Here is a 25,631-nt window from a genome sequence, read left to right as displayed (position 1 = left end):
TACCTTTGCTCTAATACTGCCCTCCATGCGATGTAGCCCTCACCACCTTGCAGAAGTCAGGTTTTGGCTTAAGCAAATAGAGACGCTGTTGAGCTCAGGTCAGAGGAATGTTTTGCCACAGCAACAGAAAGGGAGTTACTCTCCCAGGTGAACACAGCCTGTCCCAAAAGAGGAGGACAGGACATAAGATTGTTCTACACCAATTGTTCTACACGTAGGAGGTGCCTTCATGCCCCAGGGTACCTGGAATGCCTGTGTTCAGAACAAAGCGATAAGGGGTACACCATGGTACCAGAACACAAGACACAACGCTGAGTGGTTACATGTAGTTTCCCATGTACCCTGTACTTGTAACCAGGCAGGATACAAACCGAGGGCTGTAACTTTGGGAGCGCACTGGCTGTGTGAGATGAACAAAACAAGGCTGCATGAGCCAGCTTCCTGGAACTGTACTGAACCTCTTCCCTTTTCTATATTCTTCTTGGCTTTTAGCAATAAATCCACTGATACTGGGTATTTGATCTCCTGACTCTATTTCATGATGAACCAAACTGTGGTCAAGCAATGGCCTGTGTAATTTATCAACACCAGTATCTTGTTAATTAAATTGCGCTCCAGAAGGCTTTTATTTTACATGTAATGCCATGGTCCCAAGCTTGCTACTTGCCAGCACTTGACTCGCTGCTCTTTGGTAAATGCACTTTAGCGCGCGTGTTCACTACAAACATGTCTAAGTGCTGTGTGTGTGAAGCAGAGCTGTGTGCGAAGGTGGAGCTGGGGCATACTGTGAATCCCACGAGTGGCCAGTGGACCAGGGGTTTGGCACTCCAGAGCCTATCACAAACCTACCGAGGAACAGCAGAGCCTGCATGGCTGGCAAAGCCAGGGAGCTGACCCCTGGCAGAGAACAGACAAGGTTTCCTCACACTAAGGGCAAGTGGTAGCAAGGGGCCTCACAACCCTGGGTACCCCCGGGAAGCGTCACAGAGCCTCTAAGCAAAGCTCCCAGTCTGGGCAGCAGAGAAAGACACCAGCTTTACACAGTTAAGGCTTTAGATAAGTTATATTGCATTCACATGGAGGTAACACGTATCATTCTGGTTCATTTAATCCTTTGGGGCGGAGCTAAAGAGTGAACAGGGAGTGGCCAGAGTGGAAAAGGCATGGTGTGATTGGACGCACAAGCTTTTCACTTTAATTTGGGGGTGGGAACATAATAAATACTGCTGGACTGTGATTGGCTGAAATCCTTTCCCTCATCTGAAGTCATCTTAATGGACTGGTTTTAGTTGGCCATTAATTGAAGCTGTAGGAGTGGGGCTGGGGGTCTGATCACGTCCCGGCTGAAGCCATGGGGAGGAGAGACCACGGTGGGGCTTCTGGGGATGTAGAACATAGAGATGGGACCATGCCACACAGCTCAGCCATCCCCAAGGGCTCAGGAATTAAAAGCCAGGGGCCAGTCAGCGAGAGCTGACCCACTGCCAAGGCATCGGAGCCCATGGCTCTTGGCTTGCTCCCCTCACTAGAGCATCTGATGGCCGCGGCCCATCACAGCTCACCCCCAGCCCTTTGCACAGTGCCAGGGCCCCTCTTGAGATGGCAGCAAGAACATGTGCAGCTGGCCCTGTTCCAGAAATGCAGTGGTTGGGGGGGGGGGGAATCCGGCGTAGGGGCATTGGGGGCAGGGAGGAGGCCAGGGGTGGGGAAGTCATGCTGCCTCCTGAGGATTTGGGGCCTTTGAACTGTACCATCCTCCCTACCAAACTCCCCCACTGCCTGTGACTTAATGCCCGAGGCAGCTCCTTGCTGATCTACAGGCAACTGAGTGCCTGTTACTCACTGGCCATTGTGGCTCTCGCTAGCCCTGGCTCTCAGAGGAGATAAGAACCTCCTACGAGGAGCGACTTATGGAGCTACTCCTTTAGCTCACAGGGTTGGGGCATGTGCTTTGGGGGTGGAAGGTGCCCTGGTTCTGTCTCTGCTGATGCAGCTCACATTGGGTGTGTTCCACGGGGCTAGATCTCCCCTGGATGAACTCGTCTGGGACTGGGCATCTCCTCCCCTTTAAAGGGGCTATCCCAGCATGGATTCATTGATCGTTTTATTTGTGGGCGGGAAGGATCGATTCTTACGGCTGGACTGGGCAGTCCCGGCTGATCCCCTAGGAACAGTTGATCATCCTGTGGCAGATTCATCCGTCTAGCCAGGAATAAAGGGCGCGTCAGTGCAGGAATTTCCACGACCACCACAGGCTCCCTTCTCCCCAGGTTCCATGTCTGTGGACCTGCTGAAGTCCCATGAGCCACCCCCTGATCCAGGCGGTCACCTGAGCTCCGTCTTCCCCTCGTAGGAAGACTTAGGGCAGACCTGGGAGCCCATCGTGTTTCTGTCCCGCACTGCGATGCAGATGTCCGGATACTGGGCCGGCGCAGTGCAGCCAGGGCCCCTGCTGGGCTCGGTCCACCCCTGCTTCTCACAGCTGGCGCCCGTCCATCCGCGGTAGCAGTGGCAGCAGAACTGCCCCCATGCCCTCTGGCCCGGCTTGTCCGTGCCCAGGTGATTGGTCAGCATGGGGTCCGCTCCCCACTGCTGCGGGCGGAGGTGCAGGAAGGCTCCCAGCTCGTCAGGGTGCTGCCTCACGCACCGTCCATGCCCGTGACACAGCTGGCGGCTGCACAGCTGGGCCGCCGACGTCACGTTCACCACGTAGGGCCCCAAGGTGTGGGTGATGTAATGGCGGAGGCTCCTGCAGCTCTCCTGGGGGGCGGAAAGCCACATTTACACCCAGTTCCACTGCAGACGCTGGCATGACCGGGGAGCAAACACTGCTACCTGTCTGCCCCACCGATGCAGCCCAGCCCTGCCCTAGAGGGACCCCACCTCCAAACTGAGCTGGGTCTCAGGGGCCCATTGGCTCGTGGGCCTCCCTGCCAAGAAAGGGGAGCAGCCAGTGCCAGCTGGGGAAGGGATCTGAGACCCCACACACTCATCTCACACCCCTAAGAGTGAGTCCCTCTTCCCAGACACCTCCTGCACAGCTGCTTGCATTACGACTAACACACAGGTGAGTAAATGCAGGCATCGGGCCACGTGGACGGGCACCGTTCATGCCACGTGGACAGAGGGCAGGTCCACCAGAAATGAACGTACAGACTATTTCAGCTCTTAGTATCTAGGTGACAACCCCCTGGGTCTGCTGAGGGCCTGACCAGGGCGAACTGGGGTACTTACGGCTGAACGGGAGTAGGAGTTGTCCCCCCACAGTGCCAGGCCGGTGGCGCCGAGCGCTGCGCTCTCCCCAATGGTATGGACCAGGTCAGCCTGACCGAGAAAAAAAGGGAACAAGAAAGGGACATTTAGACAAGGAATACTTGGGCACCAACTCTGGCACCAGTCGCTGGCAGCATGTTACCATACAGTGCTGTTTGCTTTGCTGGTCTCATGGCACTGGCACTGCATCATCTGTGGTTGTGTGAGAGGCAGTGCCCGTAGGATCGGTACCTGCCCAGTTCTGGACAGGTGCAGCGTGGTCCTGAGGGCGCCCATGAGGCGTGAATGTAATGTTTATGTTGGCCTGCAGGTGATATTGGCATCCCCCATGACACTGCATGTGACCCCAGTACAGCACAGCCCTATGGCACTGTCGGGGCAGCAATTGAGCCCCTGGCCCCACCTGCACTTGGCAACGCCCCTCATTCAGTGGTCAGTGTCACTGATGTGCAATAAGCCCTAAGCAGAGATCAAAACAAGCCAGGGTTTGCACTGACTGAGGCTGTGTCTACACTACAAAGATAAGTCGACCTGTGTAAGTTTGACTTACAGCCACCACATCAAATTACTGCGGTGGCTGATGTTCACACTGCCCTCCTTCTGTTGCTGGTGCTCGTCCTCACCAGCAGCGCTTCCACTGACTGAAGAGGGGCAGTGTGGGGGACTGAGATCCAGGGAGCGGAGACTGTGCAGCTGAGGAGCCAGGAGCCGACTTTCATGTAAATTTCACAGCTCCAGCAGAGCCCTAAAATTGACAAGATGGCCAACAGCAGATGTTACTCCTGAGGGAATTCTGTGCCAAAAAATTAAAAATCCTGCATCAAAAAAGTAAAAATTATGCATACAATTTTAAAATTTTGCAAATTTTATTTGTCAGTAAATATATGTGGCTCCAGCATGGGAGTGGGGAGCACAGGCAACTGGCTGCATTGAGGTGAGAGATCATCCTGAAGCCCCCACTTCCCCCAGTACAGCGACTGGCAGTGAGGCTGCACCTGACCCTGACACAGTGCAAGGGCTGGGCCTGCCCCAGAAATGCTTTGGGGCCCTGCACCCCTGCCAGGCACAACAGGTGTGGGTGGGCAGGCTCAGCCCAGCAGGATCCAACTGTGGAGAGGCTTAATGCAGGGGGATCCAGGTGTGGGTGAGAGGTTTCTGTGTTGGGCAGTCTGGGTGCGGGCTGGTCAGTGGGAGATCTGGATGCACAGGGGCTCGTTAAGGGGTTCCGGGTGCAGGGGCAATGGGATTCTGCAGGGGATCCAGGTGAAGGTGGTTGGGGCTCAGCAGGGGAGGTCTGGGTGAGGGGAGATGGGACTCGGCGGGGTGTCTGGGTGTGAAGGGCTTAGTGTGGGGGGGTCCAGGTGCTGGGGGAGTGGGGCTTCATGAGGTGGGGGTCCAGGTGCAGCTGGTTGGGGCTCAGTGGAGTGGGGTCCTGGGGGGGGGCTTGTCGGAGGGGTCCAGGTGGAGGGGGGTAGGGCTTGTCAGGGTGGGGTCCGATGGGCCTGCTTAATGGGGGAGCCACAGCTGCTGCCGAGGGGATGCTGCATGCCGGGGTCCCACTTCCCCCCTCCCCCCTCCGCAATTCTTCTATCCCCTTTTCTTCTCCATTCCCATCCCCTCACTCCCTCCCCTCCCCCTGCCCTATTCCACACCCCCTTTTCTTCCCTACTGCCTCTTCCCCCCACCCCATCACTTCCCTCACTCCCCGTTACCTAGCCCCACCTCGGGCACTCACTGTTGCCCAGAAAACAGGAAGGCTCCCAGCACACAGAAGGGGAGCCCAACTGGCACTAGGACCCAGGAGGCTGCGTTCAGCGGCAGTCAGAGGAGCCCAAATGCTGCCTCCTTCAGCTGGGCAGCTCTGCACTTGCACAAATGAGTAGGGGCAGTGGCATGTAACCCCGTGTACCCCTCCTGCCTCGCCTCTGTTTGGGGGGGTCAATAACACCCCAAAAACGACACCCATGATCTACCCCCACCCCCACCCCCTCCCAATGCATAGCTTCCCTTAACTTCCCTGGCATTTTCTGCAGGGAAGCACAGGAATTCTGCTGGGGGGCGGGGGGCGTTTTCTGCGGGAGCACAGTCATGCAGACTCACCCCAGGAGCAATCAGATATAAGGAAGGCAGTGTCTACACAGACACTACCTTGTCCTAACCACACCGACATAAGCCTCTCATTGAGGTGGCTTTATGATGTCAGCATAGCAGGGGAGTTACGGCGGGAGGAGTATTTCAGTGCGGACACCTACACTGTTTTGTCAACAAAAGCTGACTTTCCTCAACAAAACTGTGTAGTGTAAACAAGGCCTGAGCCAACTGGGCGTATCCTGATTACAACAGCCCCCACCCTTGCTAGCCCCTGGCTGTCCTAGAGGTGCAGCTTCACCACCTGGTAGCTAACGGTGGCTGACCCAAGGCTATTCCCAACCACCAAGAAGGCTGAAGTCTAGCGATGAGCAGGATACCAGGCACATGGATCTCCAGCTCTGGTTCTTTCCTTTGCATCCCAATCCCTGGCTCTTACCTCGGACAGGTACCTGGCGGAGTGCCGATAGGAGACTCGGGAGTATGCTATCACAGGCAGGGGCTGCTCCAGGCCGAACTGTGCCACCCGGAAGGCCTCTTGCAGGCGGTGGTGGACGTAACTCTGGCGCTTGGCCGGCAGAAGCTTAGGTGGGAGGTAGATGCTCGGATAGAGGGCGGAGGAGGCCTCCCAGAGCCACATAAGCTGGTTGTTTCGCAGCACCTCCATGGCATGGCACTCCCCCGTGTAATTCCCCCCCTTCCTCCAGTTATCGTTGAAACAGTCAGGGAACCTGTAGAAGCCCCACAAACCCCAGGGCCTCAGCTCCTTCCCCAGCACCAGCGTCCTCTCCATGAGCTCCTGGGCTGCCCCCTCAAACTCTTCCTCGGCCAAGTAGGCTCGCTTCTTGGCGCACATCTCTGGGAACCTCTCCTGGACCCACTGCTCAGAGGCCTCCTTGTACACTGCCTTGGGGCCCCAGTTCCGTCTCCACAGCGGCCTCCACTCCTCCCAGTCGACCACAGCCAGCCCGTGGAAGTCTGGCTGCAGAAGCTGGGTGATCTCCACTGTGGCCCTCTCTAGGTGCTGCTTCAGGCGGACTTTCTGGGGGATCCCCCCATTGTGGTGCTCGCCCTCCGGGGAGATGTACGGGTAGACTCCAAATTTGTTCTTGTAGAAGATGGTCATGTTCTGGCCCTGGAATGCGTTGCCTTGGTTCTCCACGATGGCGTAGTCCTCGAGAGGCAGGGTAACCCCAAAGCGCTGGTGGCACCGGGCCGTGGGCAAGTTCCACACCACCACAAACGGCTTGTGCTGGAGAAGGGGGCCGGTGGATGCACTCTCCCAGCTGTGCCCTCTCGAGGGTGGGATGGCTCCGAGGCAGAACAGGACCCAGGGCCAGACAGTTAGGCCCAGAGTCATGGTGGACATTCTGCAACTATGTCCAGTCCAGACCCCCTCCTGCTTCCTTCTTGAATGAACACCCTACAAGGGGAGAGCAAATTGGAGGCAGGGTGAGACCAGGGAGCCACACCTGTTCTAACATTAAGGGGAACGGCTTGTCCATGGCTTCCTCTCTCAGCCCCACATCCTCTTCCTTGAGCTCCACCCATGACAATGGGAGCAACCAACACAACCTGCACCCCGGACAGACTGTGGCAGGTCACCCTGGAATGCTGGGGAAAGTCCCCAGCCCATCTCACCCACGTTGGGCTAAGGAGGACCTGATGCCAGCTGAGAACTGGTCTCTTCTTGATACATCCTGTGACTGCCCAAGGTCGGCTTGTGGTTGAGCCCATTGGGGCTCCAAAGGGCTACTGGAGAGGACAGCTGTGCAAATTATGCCCCAGGACTGAGAAGTATAAAACCCCATGGCTTAGTTTGTTCTGGGTCCCTCCTCGTCCTTTGTTTTCCCTTCCAAATTACAGGTGTAATGGGTGTTGAAACCTATAGGTGGTGTTTCTATGATTGTATCAGTGCATCCCAGCCAGACTTCAGCCTGGGCTTTGTCCACCCCCATGATGCTGTCTCCCCTGTTTCCTGCCATTTGGACTGGACCTCACCTCTGACCCGGCCTTCCCACCAGATCGCACTTGGACCAGGGACTTGCCCTCCCAGGGAAACTGCCAGAAGTCCCAGCTGACACCAGCAAGCAGCATCACCCCTGGATCGGTGCCCCAGGAAAGGAGCCCCTGCTTGGCCCGTGCGGGTGCAACTCCCAGGTTGGGATGCATAAGGGGATCTAAAAAAGAACAGGAGTACTTGTGGCACCTTAGAGACTAACAAATTTATTTGAGCATAAGCTTTCGTGAGCTACAGCTCACTTCATCGGATGCATTCAGTGGAAAATACAGTGGGGAGATTTATATACATAGAGAACATGAAACAATGGGTGTTACCATACACACTGTAAGGAGAGTGATCACTTAAGGTGAGCTATTACCAGCAGGAGAGCAGGGGCGGGGAGGGGGGAAGCTTTTGTAGTGATAATCAACTGCTGGAAATGGCCCACCTTGATTATCACTACAAAAGGTGTTCCCCCCCCCCCCACTCTCCTGCTGGTAATAGCTCACCTTAAGTGATCACTCTCCTTCCAGTGTGTATGGTAATATACATAGAGAACATGAAACGATGGGTATTACCATACACACTGGAAGGAGAGTGATCACTTAAGGTGAGCTATTACCAGCAGGAGAGTGGGGGGGGGGGGGGAACACCTTTTGTAGTGATAATCAAGGTGGGCCATTTCCAGCAGTTGATTATCACTACAAAAGCTTCCCCCCTCCCCGCCCCTGCTCTCCTGCTGGTAATAGCTCACCTTAAGTGATCACTCTCCTTACAGTGTGTATGGTAACACCCATTGTTTCATGTTCTCTATGTATATAAATCTCCCCACTGTATTTTCCACTGAATGCATCCGATGAAGTGAGCTGTAGCTCACGAAAGCTTATGCTCAAATAAATTTGTTAGTCTAAGGTGCCACAAGTACTCCTTTTCTTTTTGCGAATACAGACTAACACGGCTGCTACTCTGAAACCTGTCATTATGCGAGGGGATCTAAGGCTCCTAATTCCCAGTGGAAGCTGGGAACCTTTGTGGATCTGGGCCTTAAGTTCTTTGGGGCAGGGAGTGTCTCTTATTACGTACAACTGGCAGAGCTGTCCCTAGGGTACAGCGAATCGGGGTGACTGCTCTGGGCCCCGCGCTTTGGGGGGCCCCACAGGCCGACACAATTGGCCAGCGCAGTTGGTCCCAGAAGTGACGGGTTGGTCCCGGAAGTGACAAATTCATCACTTCCTCCCTGGGCCCCGCCTTTCCCTAGGGACGGCCCTGTTAACAGGGTCCTGATCTTGGAACCCTCCTACAACGAAACAGCCACATTCTTGTCTTCCGCCGTCGCTCTGATCTGCGGCCAGGGCCTCAACGGCGCGTGGCTAAGGGCAACGCTGGGTTCTCTCTGCTGGTGCCCCTCCACACCAGGGTAAACAGATAGTCCTGCATGGGCACCGAAAAGCTCACGCTGGGGGAACCTCCTAGGGGGAGATTTGCAGGCAGGGGTGCAAGCAGGGCGGTACCCTCCAGTACGCAGTACTGGCAAGAGATTTTTAGTGGGTACGGGGTACCAGAAAGACTTGGGGCTAGCCCCACCCATCCGGAGGGCAGGGTGGGGCTGTGCTCTGCCCTTAAAGGAACAGAATGGGGCTAGGGAGAACATTCATTCTTTAAATGGCTTTAACAGCACAATACATATGCTAACAAACATAAACAAAGGCTTTGTTTAAGTTTGTTAGCATAGGTATTGTGCTGCTACATTGGTCAGGAGTCCTCAAGGGGGGCAGGGGGATGGAAGGTATTTAAACAGTGTTTTTTATTCTGTTTCTCCCCTTTGATTCTGTTTCTCTCATTGGTCTGAATTATCCATGACATTCATACTGCATCACATCAAGCCCAAATCATTAGAGGAATGCCTTTGTTTGCACTGAGCAGAGGATGGTTGGACTGTGATGTCAGCCCAGTTCTGCAGCCTGGTGGGAATCAGGTGTTGTCCCCAGTGTACCTAGAATTCTTCTTTGCAGCCAAACTAGTCTAACATGCATTTTGTTACCTGGAACTGGAGCAGCAAAACAAAGAAAACAAATGCCTCATTTTCCAGCTTTGTGGGTGAGAGTACGATAAGTGAAGATTATAATGCCGGACACTGACAGCCTTAAACCAGCTGCCTCAGGAATCTGCCAAGAACTTTGCTGAAAATACGTTCCTCATCTTAGCAACGGAGCTAAGATTTATCACACATCTGCCCACCTTTATTCGAATGAAGCTCCTTCTGATCTGCCAGCTTAAGCACTGTCAATTTCATCCAGAACAATTTACAAACTTGGAGCCTAATCCTGTAAACCCTTAATCATTTGATCAATTCCATTGAAGACAATGGGACTATTTGCATGACTATGGACCACTTTTGTAGACTGGTAAGAGTTTCAGGAGTCTGTTCCTATAAAAACAACAAGGAGTCCTCGTGGCACCTTAGAGACTAACAAATTTATTTGGGCATAAGCTTTCGTCGGCTATAACCCACTTCATCAGGCATCTTGTGAAGTGGGTTATAGCCCACAAAAGCTTATGCCCAAATAAATTTGATAGTCTTTAAGGTGCCACGAGGACTCCTTGTTGTTTTTACTGATACAGACTAATACGACTACCCCTCTGAAACCTGTTCCTATAAAGCAGAGGTGGGCAAACTGCGGCCCAGAGGCCACATCCAGCCCTCCAGATGTTTTAATCTGGCCCTCGAGCTCCCACCAGGAAGCGAGGTCTGGGCTTCCCCTGCTCTGGTGCTCCAGCTGGGGAGCAGGGTCGGGGTCTTGCCCCACTCTGCATGGCTCCCAGAAGCAGAGGCACATCCCCCCTCCAGCTCCTATGCATAGGAGCAGCCAGGGGGCTCCGCATGCTGCCCCCACCCCAAGTGCCACCCCCGCAGCTCCCATTGGCCGGGAACCTCTGATAGTGCCTCTGCATAGGAGCTGCAGGGAAGACATGCTGTTGTTTCTGGGGACTGCTTCAGGTAAGCGCCGCCCAGAGCCTGCCCCCTGACCCCCTCCCATGCCCCAACCCCCTGCCCCAGCCCTGATCTCCCTCCATCCTCTGAATGCCTCGGTCCCAGCCCAGAGCACCCTCCTTCATCCCCAGACCCACCCCAGAGCCCGAACCCCCAGCCGGAGCCCTCCCACCCCCCAACCCCCAATTTTATGAGCATTCATGGCCCGACATATAATTTCCATACCCAGATGTGGTCCTCGGGCCAAAAAGTTTTCCCATCCCTGCTATAAAGGAAGTTGAATCCCCCATTGAAATGCAATGTTTGGGTACAATACCATAAAGCAGTTAAGGATACAGTTCTACTTAAAATTTGTCTTTTAATAAGTCAGACGTGCTGAAATGGCTCCCCACCCAACTCCCATATTCCATATAAACAGACTGAATACTACATATGTGGGGGGAAAGTGAGTAGGTAAGCATGTTGATGTTTGTATACAAAGGGGGGTGTCAGAAGGGACGGGAAGAGCATGAGGTCCCCGGGCTGGGGGCAGGGTAGGGAGGAGTCACATGGAGGGTCACGCGGGGAGGTCACGTGCCCCCCCTTGTGTCCCTCCCATGAGTGCAGTACCAGCAAGAAATGATTTCTACTTCCACCACTGTGTGCAGGGGGCAGTTAGGCACCACTGGGAGTTGGGCGCTTCATGCTCAGGCTGCCTGTAAGACGCAGTACCAGCGGGGAGCGTTAAATCTCACGCTCATGCACAAGCCATGCCACTGCCCCCGTCCCTGCCCCTTGGCGGCTCAGATGCACCCTCCCTGCGGTCACTCCAATGGCCAGCGAGACAAATACAAGCTGGGGGAAGGGGTCTAGAACAGTTCCAACTTTCCCCACTTAAGACCCGATCGGATGCCCCCTGGAGTCAGTGGAAAGCCTCCAGATGGCATCTATGGGCCTTGGACCAGACCCGGCTGCATGGGGCCAGGGCAGCCAATGCCAGCTCACTTCTCCCCAGCTGCAACAGAGATATCTTCGGAGAGAGAAGATTAGGAACCGATCAGTCTCGGGTGCCGCGTGACAGCCCAAAGCCATGTTCTAATCCCCCCAGAATGCACTGCCTGGGCTCTCACTGCCTCCCAGCACCTCAGAGACAGGCTCTAATCCACCCCCAATCTGCTGCGCAGAGCTCAGTTACAACTGACCTTGTTGCTTGAATATCACCTACCTTTTCCCCAGGCTATTTTCACAGTTCTGGTAATTCTAGGTCTGTGTTTTCCCAGTACAAACACTCCAACACTTATCTATACACTGCACTTAGCACCAGAAGCCCAGCCCTCCTGGGAGACCCTATAATAACAAACCCAACTGCAACACCCAGCACTTGCAAGCAACCCTACAATAACAAACTCACCTGCAATATCTAGCACTTGCAAGCAACACTACAATAACAAACCTACGTGTTTATAGCCCAGCACTTCCAAACAACCCTCCAATAACAAACCCATGTGTGTATAGCCCAGAACTTTCAAGCAACCCTACAACAACAAACTCACGTGCAACATCCAGCCCTTGAGATCAACTCAAAAATAACACCCTGGTGTGTGAATTCCAGTGCTAACAAATGACCCTGCAATAGCAAACCAATGTGTGCAGCCCCTGTGAACCCGACAACCCTACAGTACCAGTGTGCATGTAACTAGCCCCTCTTGAGCCCTTAGCGGGGTTTGATCGATGGCATTCGACGCGCAAGCACTATTTGAGCTAAAGAAATACCTTAGCAGGTATTTCTTAGCAGGCAGCTGGAGTAGACTTTTAGCCTCTTACATGACCCAGCCACTAGAGGGGGACAGAGACACACTTTCCCCAGTGTGGGTTACATGTGCAGTTGAGCAAAGACCAGTCTCTGGCTATAAAGCACACCATCAGAAGCAAGCTCCACACAGAGCAGGACACTTCACCTCACACCTGCCAGAACAACAGATGCAAAACCTGCAAACATATCTCCACTGCTACAATGATCAACACAACACACACACCCCCTACCCCATCCTCACAGCACACCTTTCAAGATCCATGGGTCTTACACATGCCAATCAAAACAGGTGCTGTACCCCATCCAGTGCACTAAATGCCCCAGTAGCAACTATGTGGGTGAAAGCAGGCAATCACCATGCTCTGGAATGAACTCTCACAGGAAATGTGTTAATGGCCCACTTTGATTTTCATGCAGGTTGTAGGGAGAGTGGTCACTTTGGATAGGCTATTACCAGCAGGAGAGTGAGTTTGTGTGTGTGGTTTTTGGAGGGGGGTGAGAGAACCTGGATTTCTGCAGGAAATGGCCCACATTGATTATCATATGCATTGTGAAGACAGTGGTCACTTTGGATGGGCTATTACCAGCAAGAGAGTGAGTTTGTTTGTGGGAGGGCGGAGGGTGAGAAAACCTGGATTTGTGCTGGAAATGGCCCAACTTGATGATCACTTTAGATAAGCTATTACCAGCAGGAGAGTGGGGTGGGAGGAGGCATTGTTTCATGGTGTCTGTGTATAAAATGTCTTGTGCGATTTCCACAGCATGCATCCGATGAAGTGAGCTGTAGCTCACGAAAGCTCATGCTCAAATAAATTGGTTAGTCTCTAAGGTGCCACAAGTCCTCCTTTTCTCTCAGGAAAATGATAAAAGACAAAAGCACCCTATGGCTGAACACTTCTCACAAGGCGATCACTCTTTGTCTGACCACTCAGTCCTCAGCCACAAAGGAAACCTGCACAACACTTACAAGAGACGAGCCTGGGAGCTTAAATTCATAACGCTGCTTGACACTGAAAATCCAGGATGGAACAGAGACAGACAATAGATTTATGGCTTACCACAACAATCTGTAACCCACTAACAACCCCTCTCAGCTGCTTTCCCCACTCTGACTGCAGGGGTGTTGATGGGCCACCACACCTTGAGCGGTCCCTTGAAACATGTGTTAACGACTTATGCTAACTAATTGTTCAGATCTGGTATTTAATTGTGGCACTTTGAGGAAGAGCTCTGTGTCGCTCCAAAGCTTGTCTCTCACCCACAGAAGTTGGGACAATAAAAGATACTCCCTTGCCCGCCTCTAATCTCTCGTGTCTAATGTCTCTCTAATATCCCCTAGAGTCAGGGAGCACATGGGCATGTGATGGGGAGGGGACATTTTTGCTAAGGAAGCCTCCAAAAGGAGCTCAGTAACATCTTTAGATGGGGGGATATAACAGGCACCCGACAGCTTCAGCAGAGATGCTGTGCTAGCCGAAACATTGCCAGGTCAGTACGACTGGCCCCACGGAGCTCACACAGTGCAGTGTTCCAGGGATGTACAGACAGCTGTTCCACACTCGGAGCTCCTCAGGGGACTGGGGTATTGACAGGCCAGCATTCGGGGTGGCTTACGTCCCACCGGGACTCATTCTCATTTCCCCCACCTCAGCTGAGGGCCCTTTCCCAGCAAGTGCCACAGGAAATGAAGATCCCAGTGGCAAGGTGTACGGTGTGAATGATAACGTGACTAACGATTACTATATAGTACACAGCTGATGGCTCTTGAGGGTGATGGGGCAGGGCGGGTTGCAGCAGATTGATCTCAGCCACTCTCTTCCCCAGTTCTCCCGGGGTTGTCACTGGGGTTCAGAAGAGCTGCAGCTACAGCCACCTTGCATGTCAACAGTGCTTCCCCACTAGAGCTGCTCCCCTCCCAGGTGCAGGAGGCTCCTGGGGGTTCCCCTCATCACACGGGAACATGGGTCTCTGCAGAGTGCTGCCTCCTACAAAGGAGCCTTGATCCTGGTGACTCCAGTGGGCCCACGACAGAGGTAGGGGTTACCACCCCAGAAGTGGCTGCATTTCATCAGTGGGGGAAGTGACTCTTGTATAGTAACCATAGGCCAAGGAGGCCAGGTTTGGTTTTTCTTGAGAAAAAATAGGGGTGGTTCTGATGCTGGTTCCATTTGATCCAAAGCACTGAGCTCCAGATAACAGCCAGCATGGGCCCATCTCCCTTGTGTATCCTTAGAGCCACATTCGACTTTCAGATCCATTCAGCGCATCTCCACTTACAAGAACCCAGTAACAATCCTAAGAACGGCCATAGTGGGTCAGACCAATGGTCCATCTAGCCCTGTCTTTGGTAGTGTCCATGCCAGGTGCTTCGGAGGGAATGAAAAGAACAGGGCAATTACCAAGTGATCCATCTGCTGTCGTCCATTCCCAGCATCTGTGGGTTTAAAGACAGCCAGAACATGGCGTTGTGTCCCTGGTCATCTCAGTTAACAGCCACGGACCTTGCCTCCATGAACAGATCTAATTCTTTTGTGTGTATAAAGTAGTCCCTCGCTAAGCCCACCGCCCTACACACACACACACACACAAAACCAGCTGCTTCTCCCCACCTCTCAGCACAGTTAAGAGCAGACAGAACTGTAGCAAGAATTCACATTACCAAGACTTCCCTCTGGTTAAGAAACAAGTTGCCAAATGGTTCCCAGCATATCACGAAGCAGCCTCGTGAGTCAGAACCCACCAAAATTGCCCCAGCTGTTGGATCAAAGGCCTTTTGGAGAGGCACTCGCCTGGTCTGCTGAAAGTTGCATTTATTCCCTTCCTTTCAAGATATGCTTTCGCAATGGGGTTTCCCAGCCATTAGCCTGGGGAAATTCACATCTTAGTGGCGCCCGCCATGAGTCCATTGTCCCATCTAGCACATGCCCAGTACAGGATCATTTGCAATTAACCCCTGGAACAACTGACCAAGGGTCATGGTCCTTCTCCATCACGAAGGATTCTTAAATCCAGATTGGCTCTAGGAATTATCACGGGGCAGTTCTCTCACCTGTCATGCAGGAGGTCAGCAGATGATCACGAGAGACCGCCCTGGCCTTGAAATCCATGAGTCACATCACACAGTTTGAGTGACATAGGGGGGTTGGCGAATGGGTCTGGAGCTAACCCTTACTACTCTCCCACCTGTATATATAGGGCTTTAGCTCCACCCCTATTTCAATTAACCCAGCCCCTGGGAGGGGCTTATTTTAAAATGACCCATTCTCCAGTTTGGTTCCCCACTCCAAAGAGAGAGAGAGAGTCAAACTAGAAGCTGGCAACCAGAGACAAGGGAAGAAGTGACAGAAGAGCGATGGGTCGGAGGACGCACCCTCCAGCCCACCTGTCCTCTCTTGAACAAGAAGGGTGGCACCTCCTTGATGCCAGCTGGGATGCCCTTCTGACACCCACCCACCATCCCTCTACATAGAGCGCCCCAATAACTTCTTCCGGTCCGTCTAGTGCCTAGTTATAAATGCCTCCCAAAGGATCTGTTTGCAGCAAAACAGTGGCCACCGCTGCCTTCTCCCCGTGTTCCTGACACATTGAAGATATTCTTGTCTGCCCTGTATGGGCGCCTGCATGTGACCGTCGCCCTGGGGGTCTGGCTGTGAGACTGATGGCCTAGCAGTGGCCCAGGCCTTCCCTGTGTCTCAGCTGGAATGTGCCTGTTATTAGCTGCAGTAGCTCAGGGTGCTGGCGGATCCCAGCCCAGGGAGCAGGTTGTGGGGTGGGAGGGGCCCTGAGAGAGACATCTTCCCCTCTGCGCTGGCCAGACTCCTGCAGTGTAGCCTAATGGGTCAAGCACTGGAGTGGGGCTTGCAAGGCCTAGTTCTACTCCTAGCTTGGACAGCTGGGTGACCTTGGGCAAGTCACTGGCCGCTCTGTGCCTCAGTTTCCCCATCTGTGAAAGGGGGCTAATGATCCTGATCTCCTCTGTAAAGGACTTTGGGCTAGATTCACAATAGGAGTTTAGACACAACTGCCACTTTAGACACCTAAATCTCAGAACCAGGGATTCACAAAACCCCCGCTCCACTGCCCCCACCCCCAATCTCTGTAGGTGCCCAAACTTGTTCAGCACCGAAAACTTTCAGGGTAAAAGTTCCCTGGGCACTTCTGTTTCTGCCTGTGAGCATGCCCTGTAGCCCCAGGCCACACATCCAGACAGCTATACCCCAAAGAGCAATCCACAGGCACGCCTCTGCCTCGCAGGTGGTGAGATCAGCGCCCTGCTGCTTAGCCAGCCATGCCGCTCTCCTGCCCTCGCTGAATCCTTGCCTGCTCGCATTGGGCTGGAACTGGGCATGGGCTGCGCTCCTGTGCAGACCAGCCAGGCTTGGCACAGGTGTAACCCACAAGGACCAGCCCCACACAGATTTGTTAGAGGGACTCTTATCTGATTGGCCTTGGACCCACAAAGAGCAGACCTGGGGAATCCCTTTGCAACCATGCTTTCAGCTCCAAGCCCCATGTCCCATATCTGGGCCTCAAAAGCCTTCCCCACTGGCAATGGGAATAGAGTAGGAGGCCACTTGCTGATTTCCCCACCCCAGCAGCTTGGGGGCCCCTATCATAAGGCGGGCCCTGCTGCTGCTACTAGAGATTTCTCCAGCTGCTTCCCCAATGATCCAAGGAGGCAGCTCGCATGAGTGTCTCTGCATCATAGATTTGCAGGATCTCTCCACAGAAATCCCCTTCTGGCTGGACCAGGGGAGATCCAGGCTCCCTGATTTACCCATGTGAACATGGCAGATGGCCCAAAAGGGAATGACTGGGATTTGGACTCTCCCCCACCCCATGGGAGTTTGTGGTAGCCCAATCAAAACTAAAACGAGCAAGCAGTGGGTAAGGCGGGGGCAGGGGAGTTCTCCCCAACCCCAACTTTTAATCAGCATCCCATTAGCACATTGTGCAGGAATCAAATGTCCTTCTTCATCCAGAAGATGGGGAGCCCTCTGAGGTCGCGGTACGGTGTCTCCAGCAGGGTCTGACCATAGGGATCCTCCCCTGGTGAACTGGAGGCGATGGGGCCAGGAAAAACTGGTTGGCCTAGCAGAGGGAGGTGGCATGGTGGAGGACCAGGGGGAGGGGGCAGAAGGTGTGCAGAGCTTACATGGGCAGCTGGTGGAGGTAAAGGGGGAGGTGGAGGCAGCCCCGCAGCAGCGATCCTGCAATGGAAAGGGGAACCATGGGGAGGTGAAGGTGGCAAGGGGAGTGGAGGGGGAATGGCAGATTGTGAGGAGTTTAAAGAGCAGATCGGTGGAGACAGAGATGACGGCAACGGTGGCAGAGGTGGTGGTGGGCACACAGTGGCGGTGCAGTGGGCAGGGGGTGTGGAGGACGGTAGTGGAGGCGGGTTGGCTCCTGAAGTTCTGCTGTTAAGATGGGAGGCGGTGGGACTGGGCTTTCCCGGTCCCCAAGCAGGTGCTCTAGTGTGAGGAGGGGGGCTGGAGAGCATCTGCAGGAACTCCATGGGGACCACAGAGCTCATGAACCCCATGCTCTGCACCGGCTCAGATGCAGTGTAGCCCAAGTGGGCATAGAAGTGCTGCTTGTCATGTGTGGTGAGATGCAGGTGCCTGAAGCCACGGGACTTGGCGTAGCTCTCGGTGGCTTCCATCAGCTTCCGGCCGTACCCCTGACCCCGCAGCGCCCTGGAGACCACAACCGTTTCCACAAACAAGCTCTCGGGCTGGCTGACAACGCGGGATAACCTGGCGTGCCCAAGGAGCTGGGTCTTTGCCATCTTCCCTTCCTCGGCAGCCTCTGTGTCCCTCTGGGTTCTAATCAGCACCAGACACATGGGGAAGTTGTCTGTGGACTTCTGGAGTGAGTACATGCGAGAGGTCTTGCTTTTCTTCCACTCTTCGTTGATGAGCTCAGCGCAGACCTCCACCAGATCCGGCCTCTGGTGAAGGGGAACTGCCGTGAGCAGCTCCGAAACCGAGCCCATTCTTCCCACTGATGGGAGACCAAGCAGGCAAAGCTTTGCAAGTCACAGAGAGCCAGCACCGCTCCCCGAAGCCACGACACACCTGGGCGGGTGCACACAGCCAGATGCAACCCTGCTGCTGGAATTCCAACGATCACCGCAACAGGCCATTCCCACTGGCCTTGGGCAGATTGCGGCGGGGCAGGGAGACACCAGGCCCCAGGGGAGGAAGAGAAACTCCCAGAGGCAAATCCAGCCTGGAGCACACCCAGTCTTCCAAGGGTTCAGTATGTGCTATGGGTCATCTTGCGCCAACAGCTGATGGAAACAAAGCAATTGGCAGAGCCGTCACTGCCTCACTCCATCTGGCACCTGGAGAGTTTATTCCTTTTAATTTTTTCCATTTCTGGATGAGCATTTGAAAATCCACCCATAAAACTAGCCCTATAAATACCACATCTATTAGAGGATGGGGTGCTAAATGGGGCAGGAAGGTCCCAGAGGAATACCTGCTGGGTCCCGGAGCTGCCAGAGCCAAGCTGCGCTGGTCCCCTTCCTTGCCCCAGCAAAGGCTTATGGGCCAAAGAGTGCTGGGCTCCAGCTGGTCACACCTGGTACATGGCCCCTAGGGGCCAGGGACACAGCATGTAGATCCGAGCAGCCCCGAGGATGCTCTAGCTTAGAATCATTGAATATCAGGGTTGGAAGGGACCTCAGAAGGTCATCTAGCCCAACCCACTGCTCAAAGCAGGGCCAATCCCCAACTAAATCATCCCAGCTAGGGCTTTGGCAAGCCTGACCTTAAAAATTTCAATGGAAGGAGATTCCACCACCTCCCTAGGTAACGCATTCCAGTGCTTCACCACCCTCCTAGTGAAAAAGGGGTGGGTGACATCCAGGGGTGGGTGACAGCTGGTCCAAGGGTACATGGAGGGTAAAGGTGGCCTAAAGCTATCTCAGGCCAGGCGCCTTGTTCCTGCATAGATGAAGAGGAGTGGGGACTCCGCAGTCTGCACAGGAGATCGGACTCTGCGGCTGGTCGAGTCCTCGCAGACCAATGAGGCTGATCAGTGCCAACTGCGATGCCAGGTTCTGTGATCAGGACACCCGTCCGAGAAGGACCAGGCTGAGAACCACCAACTCATTGCAAGCGTGCCCTTGCTGCCCACTTGAGAGAAGGCCACAGCCCGACCATCAGGACAAGGAGGGAGAGGGCTGTGTTAGGTTGGGCTGGGCGAAGTGGGCCATGCCAGAAGCACAGTCCATTCCAGATGGGTACCGTCTGTACCAGGCTGAGGAGGTCCCTGCCTCCTGTCAGCTTTGGCTTGTAGGGAGCTTTAAACCCAGGAGATGGGTTCACAGACCCCACCCGCGCTGAAGCTTGGAGCCTACTTTAATAGAGGCTGCCTGTGCCCCCCAGGAGATGGCAGCAAGCCATGGCATACGGGGTACCTCTCCTGCGTGCCAGCTCATCTCACAGACTGCTGTTGGGCAGCTGGATCGGACCCAAACAAACCACCTGTGCACCCAAGCTAGGGGAAAAGGAGCACAGTAAAGGCTTCACCTTGTCAGTGGACAGTTCAGCTAGAGCGTCCCTGCCTCCCAGAGTCACCCCACCCATTGGCACTGAGCCAGCATGTGACAGCACGGCAGATAGGCCTGGGGACGGCTGTGAAATCCTCACCCTGCCCCCCCCAACTTCCGCTCTGGCTGGGTCATGAACCTTGAGAAATTGCAACATGCACAGTCACCACCACGACTTCCTCTGAGCCATCCGCTCGCAGGATTTAGAGGCGCCTTGAGAAGACCCCAGCCTCTCCCAGCAGAGGGCGCTGTAGGGAGGGTCAGGAACGCTGGCTGGGGGGAGCTCCCAGCTACTCCAGCCCCGGCCTCTCCCAGCAGGGGGCGCTGTGAGGAGCAGGGCAGGGACCACTGGCTGGTGTGGGGGGGTCCTAGCTACTCCAGCCCCAGTTTCTCCCAGCAGGGGGTGCTGTGGGGAGGGTTCAGGACCACTGACTGGGGGGAGCTCCCAGCTACTCCAGCCCCAGCCTCTCCCAGCAGGCGGCACTTTGGGGAGTGGGGTAGAGGGAACTGGCTGGTGAGGGTGGGTCCTAGCTACTCCAGCCCTGGCCTCTCCCACCAGGGGGCGCTGTGAGGAGCAGGGCAGGGGGCACTGGCTGGTGAGGGGGAGTCCCGGCTACTCCAGCCCCAGCCTTTCCCATTATCAGAGCACAGGTCTGCAGGTTGCTCAGGCCAGCACCTTTCATCAGCACTAAAGTCACTTTAAAAAGCCCTGTGAGGAGACAGAGCAAACACTTGCCATCCTCTGTCCAGGGCCTACAGGGGCCAGCCTACCCCTGGGACCACTCTGGAGACGCTGACCTCGCGTTCATCAACGGGGCCTGAATTTCCTGGCACTGGCAGGCGCCTTTCCCCCCAGCTAGTTCCCCTTCCTAGGGGCCAGCGGGCTCTGGGAAGCCACAGGCAGTTTGCAAGAGGAACCACCAGCTAAGCAGTTTTCTCAATACAGTCAGATAGCAACAACCATGCTTTCCCGCCAGCATCTGGAGACACAGAAGGGCCTGGCCTCAGCAGGCTGAGCAGCTCAATCCTGAGACAGGCTAATGTCTCGTGACCTGGGACAGCCCAGATCTGACTGTCCTGCACCCCATAGTACCTGCACAATCCACCCAGGTGCAGCCAACCCCAGCTCAGATCCCCTCACCCTGAGCCACAGCCTCATCTCTGGGGCTTCGTTCAGCTTCATATTAAAAGGCCCAAACAAGGGAGGCACCCTGCTCTGGGGAGGAGCTATAGCAGCCTCAGCCATCTCTGCAAACGAGCCCCACTCTCCAGCCTGCCTTTGCCATTGCTCCATTTCAACCTCATGATGAGAATCAAAATATCCATTCAGGCCCCGGGGGAATGGCATTAAAGCCAATGGCATCCCCCTTTATGTCAGGCCCCCTCTCAGGCCTGCCAAGAACAAAGCCAGCCTCCCATTCCCCACTGCAAGCTAGGTATCACCCCCACTGGGGAAACTGAGGCATGTCCAGAGCCAGTAGTGGAGTTGGGAAGAGATTCCAGGAATTCCTGGCTCCCAATCACTATGGAGATAGAGTCAGCTCTGTTAGCCGGGGAGCATGTTTTTGCTGGGTGTTCACTCACCCTGCCCAGCATCAATGCTCGTCGAGCTCCTGTGCTCTGCGTCTCCTCCCTGCCTGGGGATCAACTCAGAGCCTCTGCTCTGACTGGGGCCCTGGAGACGCTGTCCAGCCTCTTTCACAAGTACCTCACAGGAAGCTGCACGTTCCCCAGCCAACCACAGACACCCAGTTCTGCTTCCCAGCAGTGAATGACGTGTCTGTTTAAACATAGGACAAGCCGGCCCACGGGCCTGGAATGGAAATTGGTGTGGAGCAGCCCCTCCCCAGCGCTGGCACGCAGCCCCGAAAAGCTCTGCTTGCTGGGGGCTCCTAAAAACCAGGTAGGGCACGACAGGACTTCAGTTCAAAGGTGGCTGAGTTGGTGGGTTCTCAGCCTGATCTCCCCATGGCGCCATCGTATGGGCACAAGCCAGCCCCTTATGGGCAGCCTCAGCACAAAGGCCAAGAAGTAGGGTGGCGGTAGAGACGGCGTTCCCTCCACAGCTATCAGTGAGGGGAACATCCGGGGGGCACAGTGAGGAGAGCGCGTGCCCTGGTGCTGGCTGAGCTAGACCTGGTCTCTGGGGCTTCATCCTGGCACCTTCAACCTCCAAATAAAAACAAGACCCCAGCACAAAGGCCTGGGGCATACAAAGGGTTAATCCAGGGAGTATTCACTATGGTACCCAGCGCACTCCCCTAACTGCTAATGTCCATACACGAGACCCTGGGGCACCAAGCTTCAGGGCAGCAGAGTGGGGAGGAAAGAGGACCAATCTCCAGATAGGCTTGCCTGTCAAGTGAACCTACCTGGCCAGGGTCCCAGCTGGCACCCACACGGCACAGCCAGGGAGAAGCTCACCCTGCCGGGGTCCCAACGGGCACCCGCGGGGGAGGGGCGGTGTTTACATGGCTCAGAGCACAGAGGTGGGCTGTGTCTGTGCAGCCTGGGGCAGTGTGGACACACGCCTGGGCACGCGGACAAACCCCTGCAGTGTCCTGGAGAGAAGGGGGCCCAGCTGCCCCCTGCAAACATTCCCTGGCACTGGAACAGAAATTAGAGGCGGACGAGGGGGTTGCTCCCAGGGTCAGACAGAGCTATGGGGCTCCCATCCTGGGGGGGAGTGGGTCAGCCACCAGGGCTCCCCCTTACTCCTGTAGGGGTGGAGAGACCCCTCCACAGCAAGTACAGCTCCACTTCCAGGGCATCGTACCTGCCATTCAGCTCCCCTGCTCCAGAGGTTCGTCCTAATTCTCCGTCTTTGGATCAGATCCCTCCCTGCACCTGGCCCAAGAAGCTGCAGCCTCCCCTACTCAAGGTATGAGGGAAGCAGGGCCCCAAGAGCTGCCCGACATTGTGCCCCTACCTCAGTGAGCCCTATGGGGTTTGCAGGGGTGCAGAATCACCACGGTGCAAATCCAGCTCCACCTCATCCCACCCCCATCTGCTCCCTTCCTCTAGCCCTTCCCCCCAGGATGGCCCCTGTGCCCAGAGCTGCTGCAGACGAGGTGTAAAGGCCAGGGCTATTCCCCAGGGGCTGACGCCTGCCTGGCAGAGCCCCTTGGCATCAACCTCGCTGGCACAAAGGGCACCTGATTCCTCATTGCCCTGTGCAGCCATTTAAGCCAGGACAAAGTGTGGGCGAAACTCCCTCATCGTGACCGGGTGGCGCTCGGCACCCTCTGTGCACTGGCACAAAGAACTACCTGGGGCGTAAAGGAGAACCAGGCCCCAGAGCACGACTGGCACAGCCCTGGGCGTTCACACCCTTCGGGGGCTCTCACCACCGTGTCCCCGTCGTGGCTTCCACGGACATGGGCTGGCCAAGCTTCCTGCATTTACCACCCGGAACAGCTCAGGTGCAGGGCAGGGCCCTACCCACTGACGCTGTTGGCTGAGCACTAGCAAGAGCTCTGGGTAAATATGGGGTTTCCCTGCCCAGTACAGACAGGGGTTCTTTTGTCTGAGATCCAGTGGGTCACTAGACCCACCATCTAGACGGTGCAGGGAGACAGAACCACCCCAAGCATGCCTGTGGGTTCAGTCCCCAACTGCTGGGCCTGGTCACAGCCCAAACGGGGCGCTATGGGGTAGGGCCAGGGGCTCCCCCCCAACTGCCAAGCCGGGTCACAGCCCAAATGGGGCGCTATGGGGCAGGGCCAGGGGCTTCCCCCCAGCTGCCAAGCCGGGTCACAGCCCGAACGGGGAGCTATGGGGCAGAGCCAGGGGCTCCCCCCCAGCTGCCAGCCCGGGTCACATCCCGAACGGGGCGCTATGGGGCAGGGCCAGGGGCTCCCCGCCAGCTGCCAAGCCGGGTCACAGCCCGAAAGGGGGAGCTATGGGGCAGAGCCAGGGGCTCCCCCCGCAGCTGCCAGGCCGGGTCACAGCCCGAACGGGGCGCTATGAGGCAGAGCCAGGGGCTCCCCCCCAGCTGCCAGGCCGGGTCACAGCCCGAACGGGGCGCTATGGGGCAGGGCCAGGGGCTTCCCCCCCAGCTGCCAGGCCCGGTCACAGCCCGAACGGGGCGCTATGGGGCAGGGCCAGGGGCTTCCCCCCCCAGCTGCCAGGCCGGGTCACAGCCCGAACGGGGCGCTATGGGGCAGGGCCAGGGGCTCCCCCCCCCAGCTGCCAGGCTCGGTCACAGCCCGAACGGGGCGCTATGGGGCAGGGCCAGGGGCTCCCCCCCCAGCTGCCAGGCTCGGTCACAGCCCGAACGGGGCGCTATGGGACAGGGCCAGGGGCTTCCCCCCAGCTGCCAGGCCGGGTCACAGCCCGAACGGGGCGCTATGGGCAGGGCCAGGGGCTTCCCCCCCCCAGCTGCCAGGCCGGGTCACAGCCCGAACGGGGCGCTATGGGGCAGGGCCAGGGGCTTCCCCCCCAGCTGCCAGGCCGGGTCACAGCCCGAACGGGGCGCTATGGGGCAGGGCCAGGGGCTTCCCCCCCCCCCAGTTGCCAGGCCGGGTCACAGCCCGAACGGGGCGCTATGGGGCAGGGCCAGGGGCTTCCCCCTTCAGCTGCCAGGCCGGGTCAAAGCCCGAACGGGGCGCTATGGGGCAGAGCCCCGTTTCCCCGCCGTTCCACCCCCTCGCAGGGCCCCGGTACTGACATGGCGGCGCCGCGCGCTGCTGGTCGCGCGTCCAGTCCCGTCGCTCTCCCCCGGCGCCAGGCACAGCGCCGCCTGCTGGCCGGAGGCTGCTGAGCGGCGGGCGCTGAACCCGCTCCTCGGCCGGCCGTGTGTGAAGGGAGCAGCTCCCCACGTTCGCTCCGGCCCGGCCCAAGGACCCGGCCAAGCACATTGATACCCGGCCCAGAGAGACCCGGCACGGCCCATTGACACCCGGTCCATAGACACACCGCACAGCAGGGCCTAGTCTTCTGAGGCCCGGCCCATTGACCCAGGACCCATTGACAGACGGCCCAGCCGATTAATACCTGGCCTGGCCCATTGACACCTGGCCCAGCCCTTTGACACCTGACCCAGCTCATTGACACCTGGCCCAGCCCTTTGACACCTGGCAGGGTGGATAAGCATCAATTTTTTTTTTTAATCAGATTTTTAATCGGATACAGTCCACCCAACAGAGCAGATGTCACAGGCAAATTGCTGGATAAAGTGTATGAAAGAGAAATTGATCAGTGTGCAAAAGGTCTAGAGGGTAAAATTGTTAACCTGAGTCTTGATGGGTGGAGCAATGTCCACAATGTTCCTGTTATATGTGCTTGTGTGACAACAGAAGAAGGGAATGTCTTCCTTACAGAAACAATTGATACATCAGGAAATGCACACACAGCAGAATACTTACAAAAAGTAGCAGTAAAAGTTATAACAAACTGTGAAAAAAAATTCAAATATCTAGTATGCAGCTTGGTTACAGACAATGCTGCAGATGTGTCCAAGATGAGAAGAAATTTAGAAGAGAGTGAAGAGAGTCCCAAGTTATCAACATACAGTTGCAGTGCTCATTGATGCACCTCCTAGCCAAAGACTTCAGAGTTCCAGAAATAAAGGCTAATGTTGTTGAAATTGCAAAACACTTCGGTAACAACCACTTTGCAGCAGCTGCTCTGAAAACAGTGGGAGGAACCAAGCTAACTCTCCCACAAGACATGCGATGGAACTCAGGAGTGGACTGTTTTGAGCACTAGATCAAGAACTGGCCTAATCTGATGATTGTGAACAAAATTGTGAAAAAATAGATGGCACTGTCACAGCCAAAGTTCTCAACATTGGGCTTAAGAGAAATGTTGAACACATGCCGAGTACCCTGAAGCCCATTTCTGTAGCCTTGAACAAAATGCAGGGAAATAGCTGTTTTATTGCTGAAACTGCTGAAATTTGGAAGGAACTGAGTGAGATCTTAAA

The 25,631-nt window shown here is 55.7% G+C and overlaps 2 protein-coding genes across 6 annotated transcripts; both read right to left on the bottom strand.

Annotated features, from left to right (window-relative positions):
- Positions 1 to 1,044: 1,044 nt before the first annotated feature.
- HYAL3 (hyaluronidase 3) lies at positions 1,045 to 24,646 on the bottom strand. 3 transcript variants are annotated; one of them, XM_037904514.2, is made up of 4 exons: positions 24,375 to 24,646; positions 5,801 to 6,784; positions 3,235 to 3,324; positions 1,045 to 2,760 (listed from the first exon to the last, which is right to left on the bottom strand). In XM_037904514.2, the coding sequence occupies exons 1-4, from the start codon at positions 24,612 to 24,614 to the stop codon at positions 2,326 to 2,328; spliced, it is 1,749 nt and encodes a 582-aa protein (XP_037760442.2). In that variant the 5' UTR covers positions 24,615 to 24,646; the 3' UTR covers positions 1,045 to 2,325. The 3 variants fall into 3 exon arrangements, with proteins under 3 accessions (XP_037760442.2, XP_037760441.1, XP_043406497.1); XM_037904513.2 differs by lacking the exon at positions 24,375 to 24,646 and adding an exon at positions 21,290 to 22,068; XM_043550562.1 differs by lacking the exon at positions 24,375 to 24,646 and adding an exon at positions 15,197 to 15,583.
- On the bottom strand, positions 17,029 to 24,432 carry NAA80 (N-alpha-acetyltransferase 80, NatH catalytic subunit). Of its 3 annotated transcripts, none has more exons than XM_007061828.4 (2): positions 22,482 to 24,432; positions 17,029 to 18,439 (listed from the first exon to the last, which is right to left on the bottom strand). In XM_007061828.4, exon 2 carries the CDS (start codon positions 18,140 to 18,142, stop codon positions 17,108 to 17,110), a length of 1,035 nt encoding a protein of 344 aa, XP_007061890.2. In that variant the 5' UTR covers positions 18,143 to 18,439; positions 22,482 to 24,432; the 3' UTR covers positions 17,029 to 17,107. The 3 variants fall into 3 exon arrangements, with proteins under 3 accessions (XP_007061890.2, XP_027680136.2, XP_027680137.2); XM_027824335.3 differs by having other exon boundaries at positions 17,029 to 18,493; positions 22,482 to 24,419; XM_027824336.3 differs by having other exon boundaries at positions 22,078 to 24,403.
- Positions 24,647 to 25,631: the final 985 nt, after the last annotated feature.

This window comes from Chelonia mydas, chromosome 7 (assembly GCF_015237465.2).
Source record: "Chelonia mydas isolate rCheMyd1 chromosome 7, rCheMyd1.pri.v2, whole genome shotgun sequence".
Lineage (NCBI taxonomy): Eukaryota > Metazoa > Chordata > Testudines > Cheloniidae > Chelonia > Chelonia mydas.
This window is presented reverse-complemented; position numbering and strand designations above follow the sequence as displayed.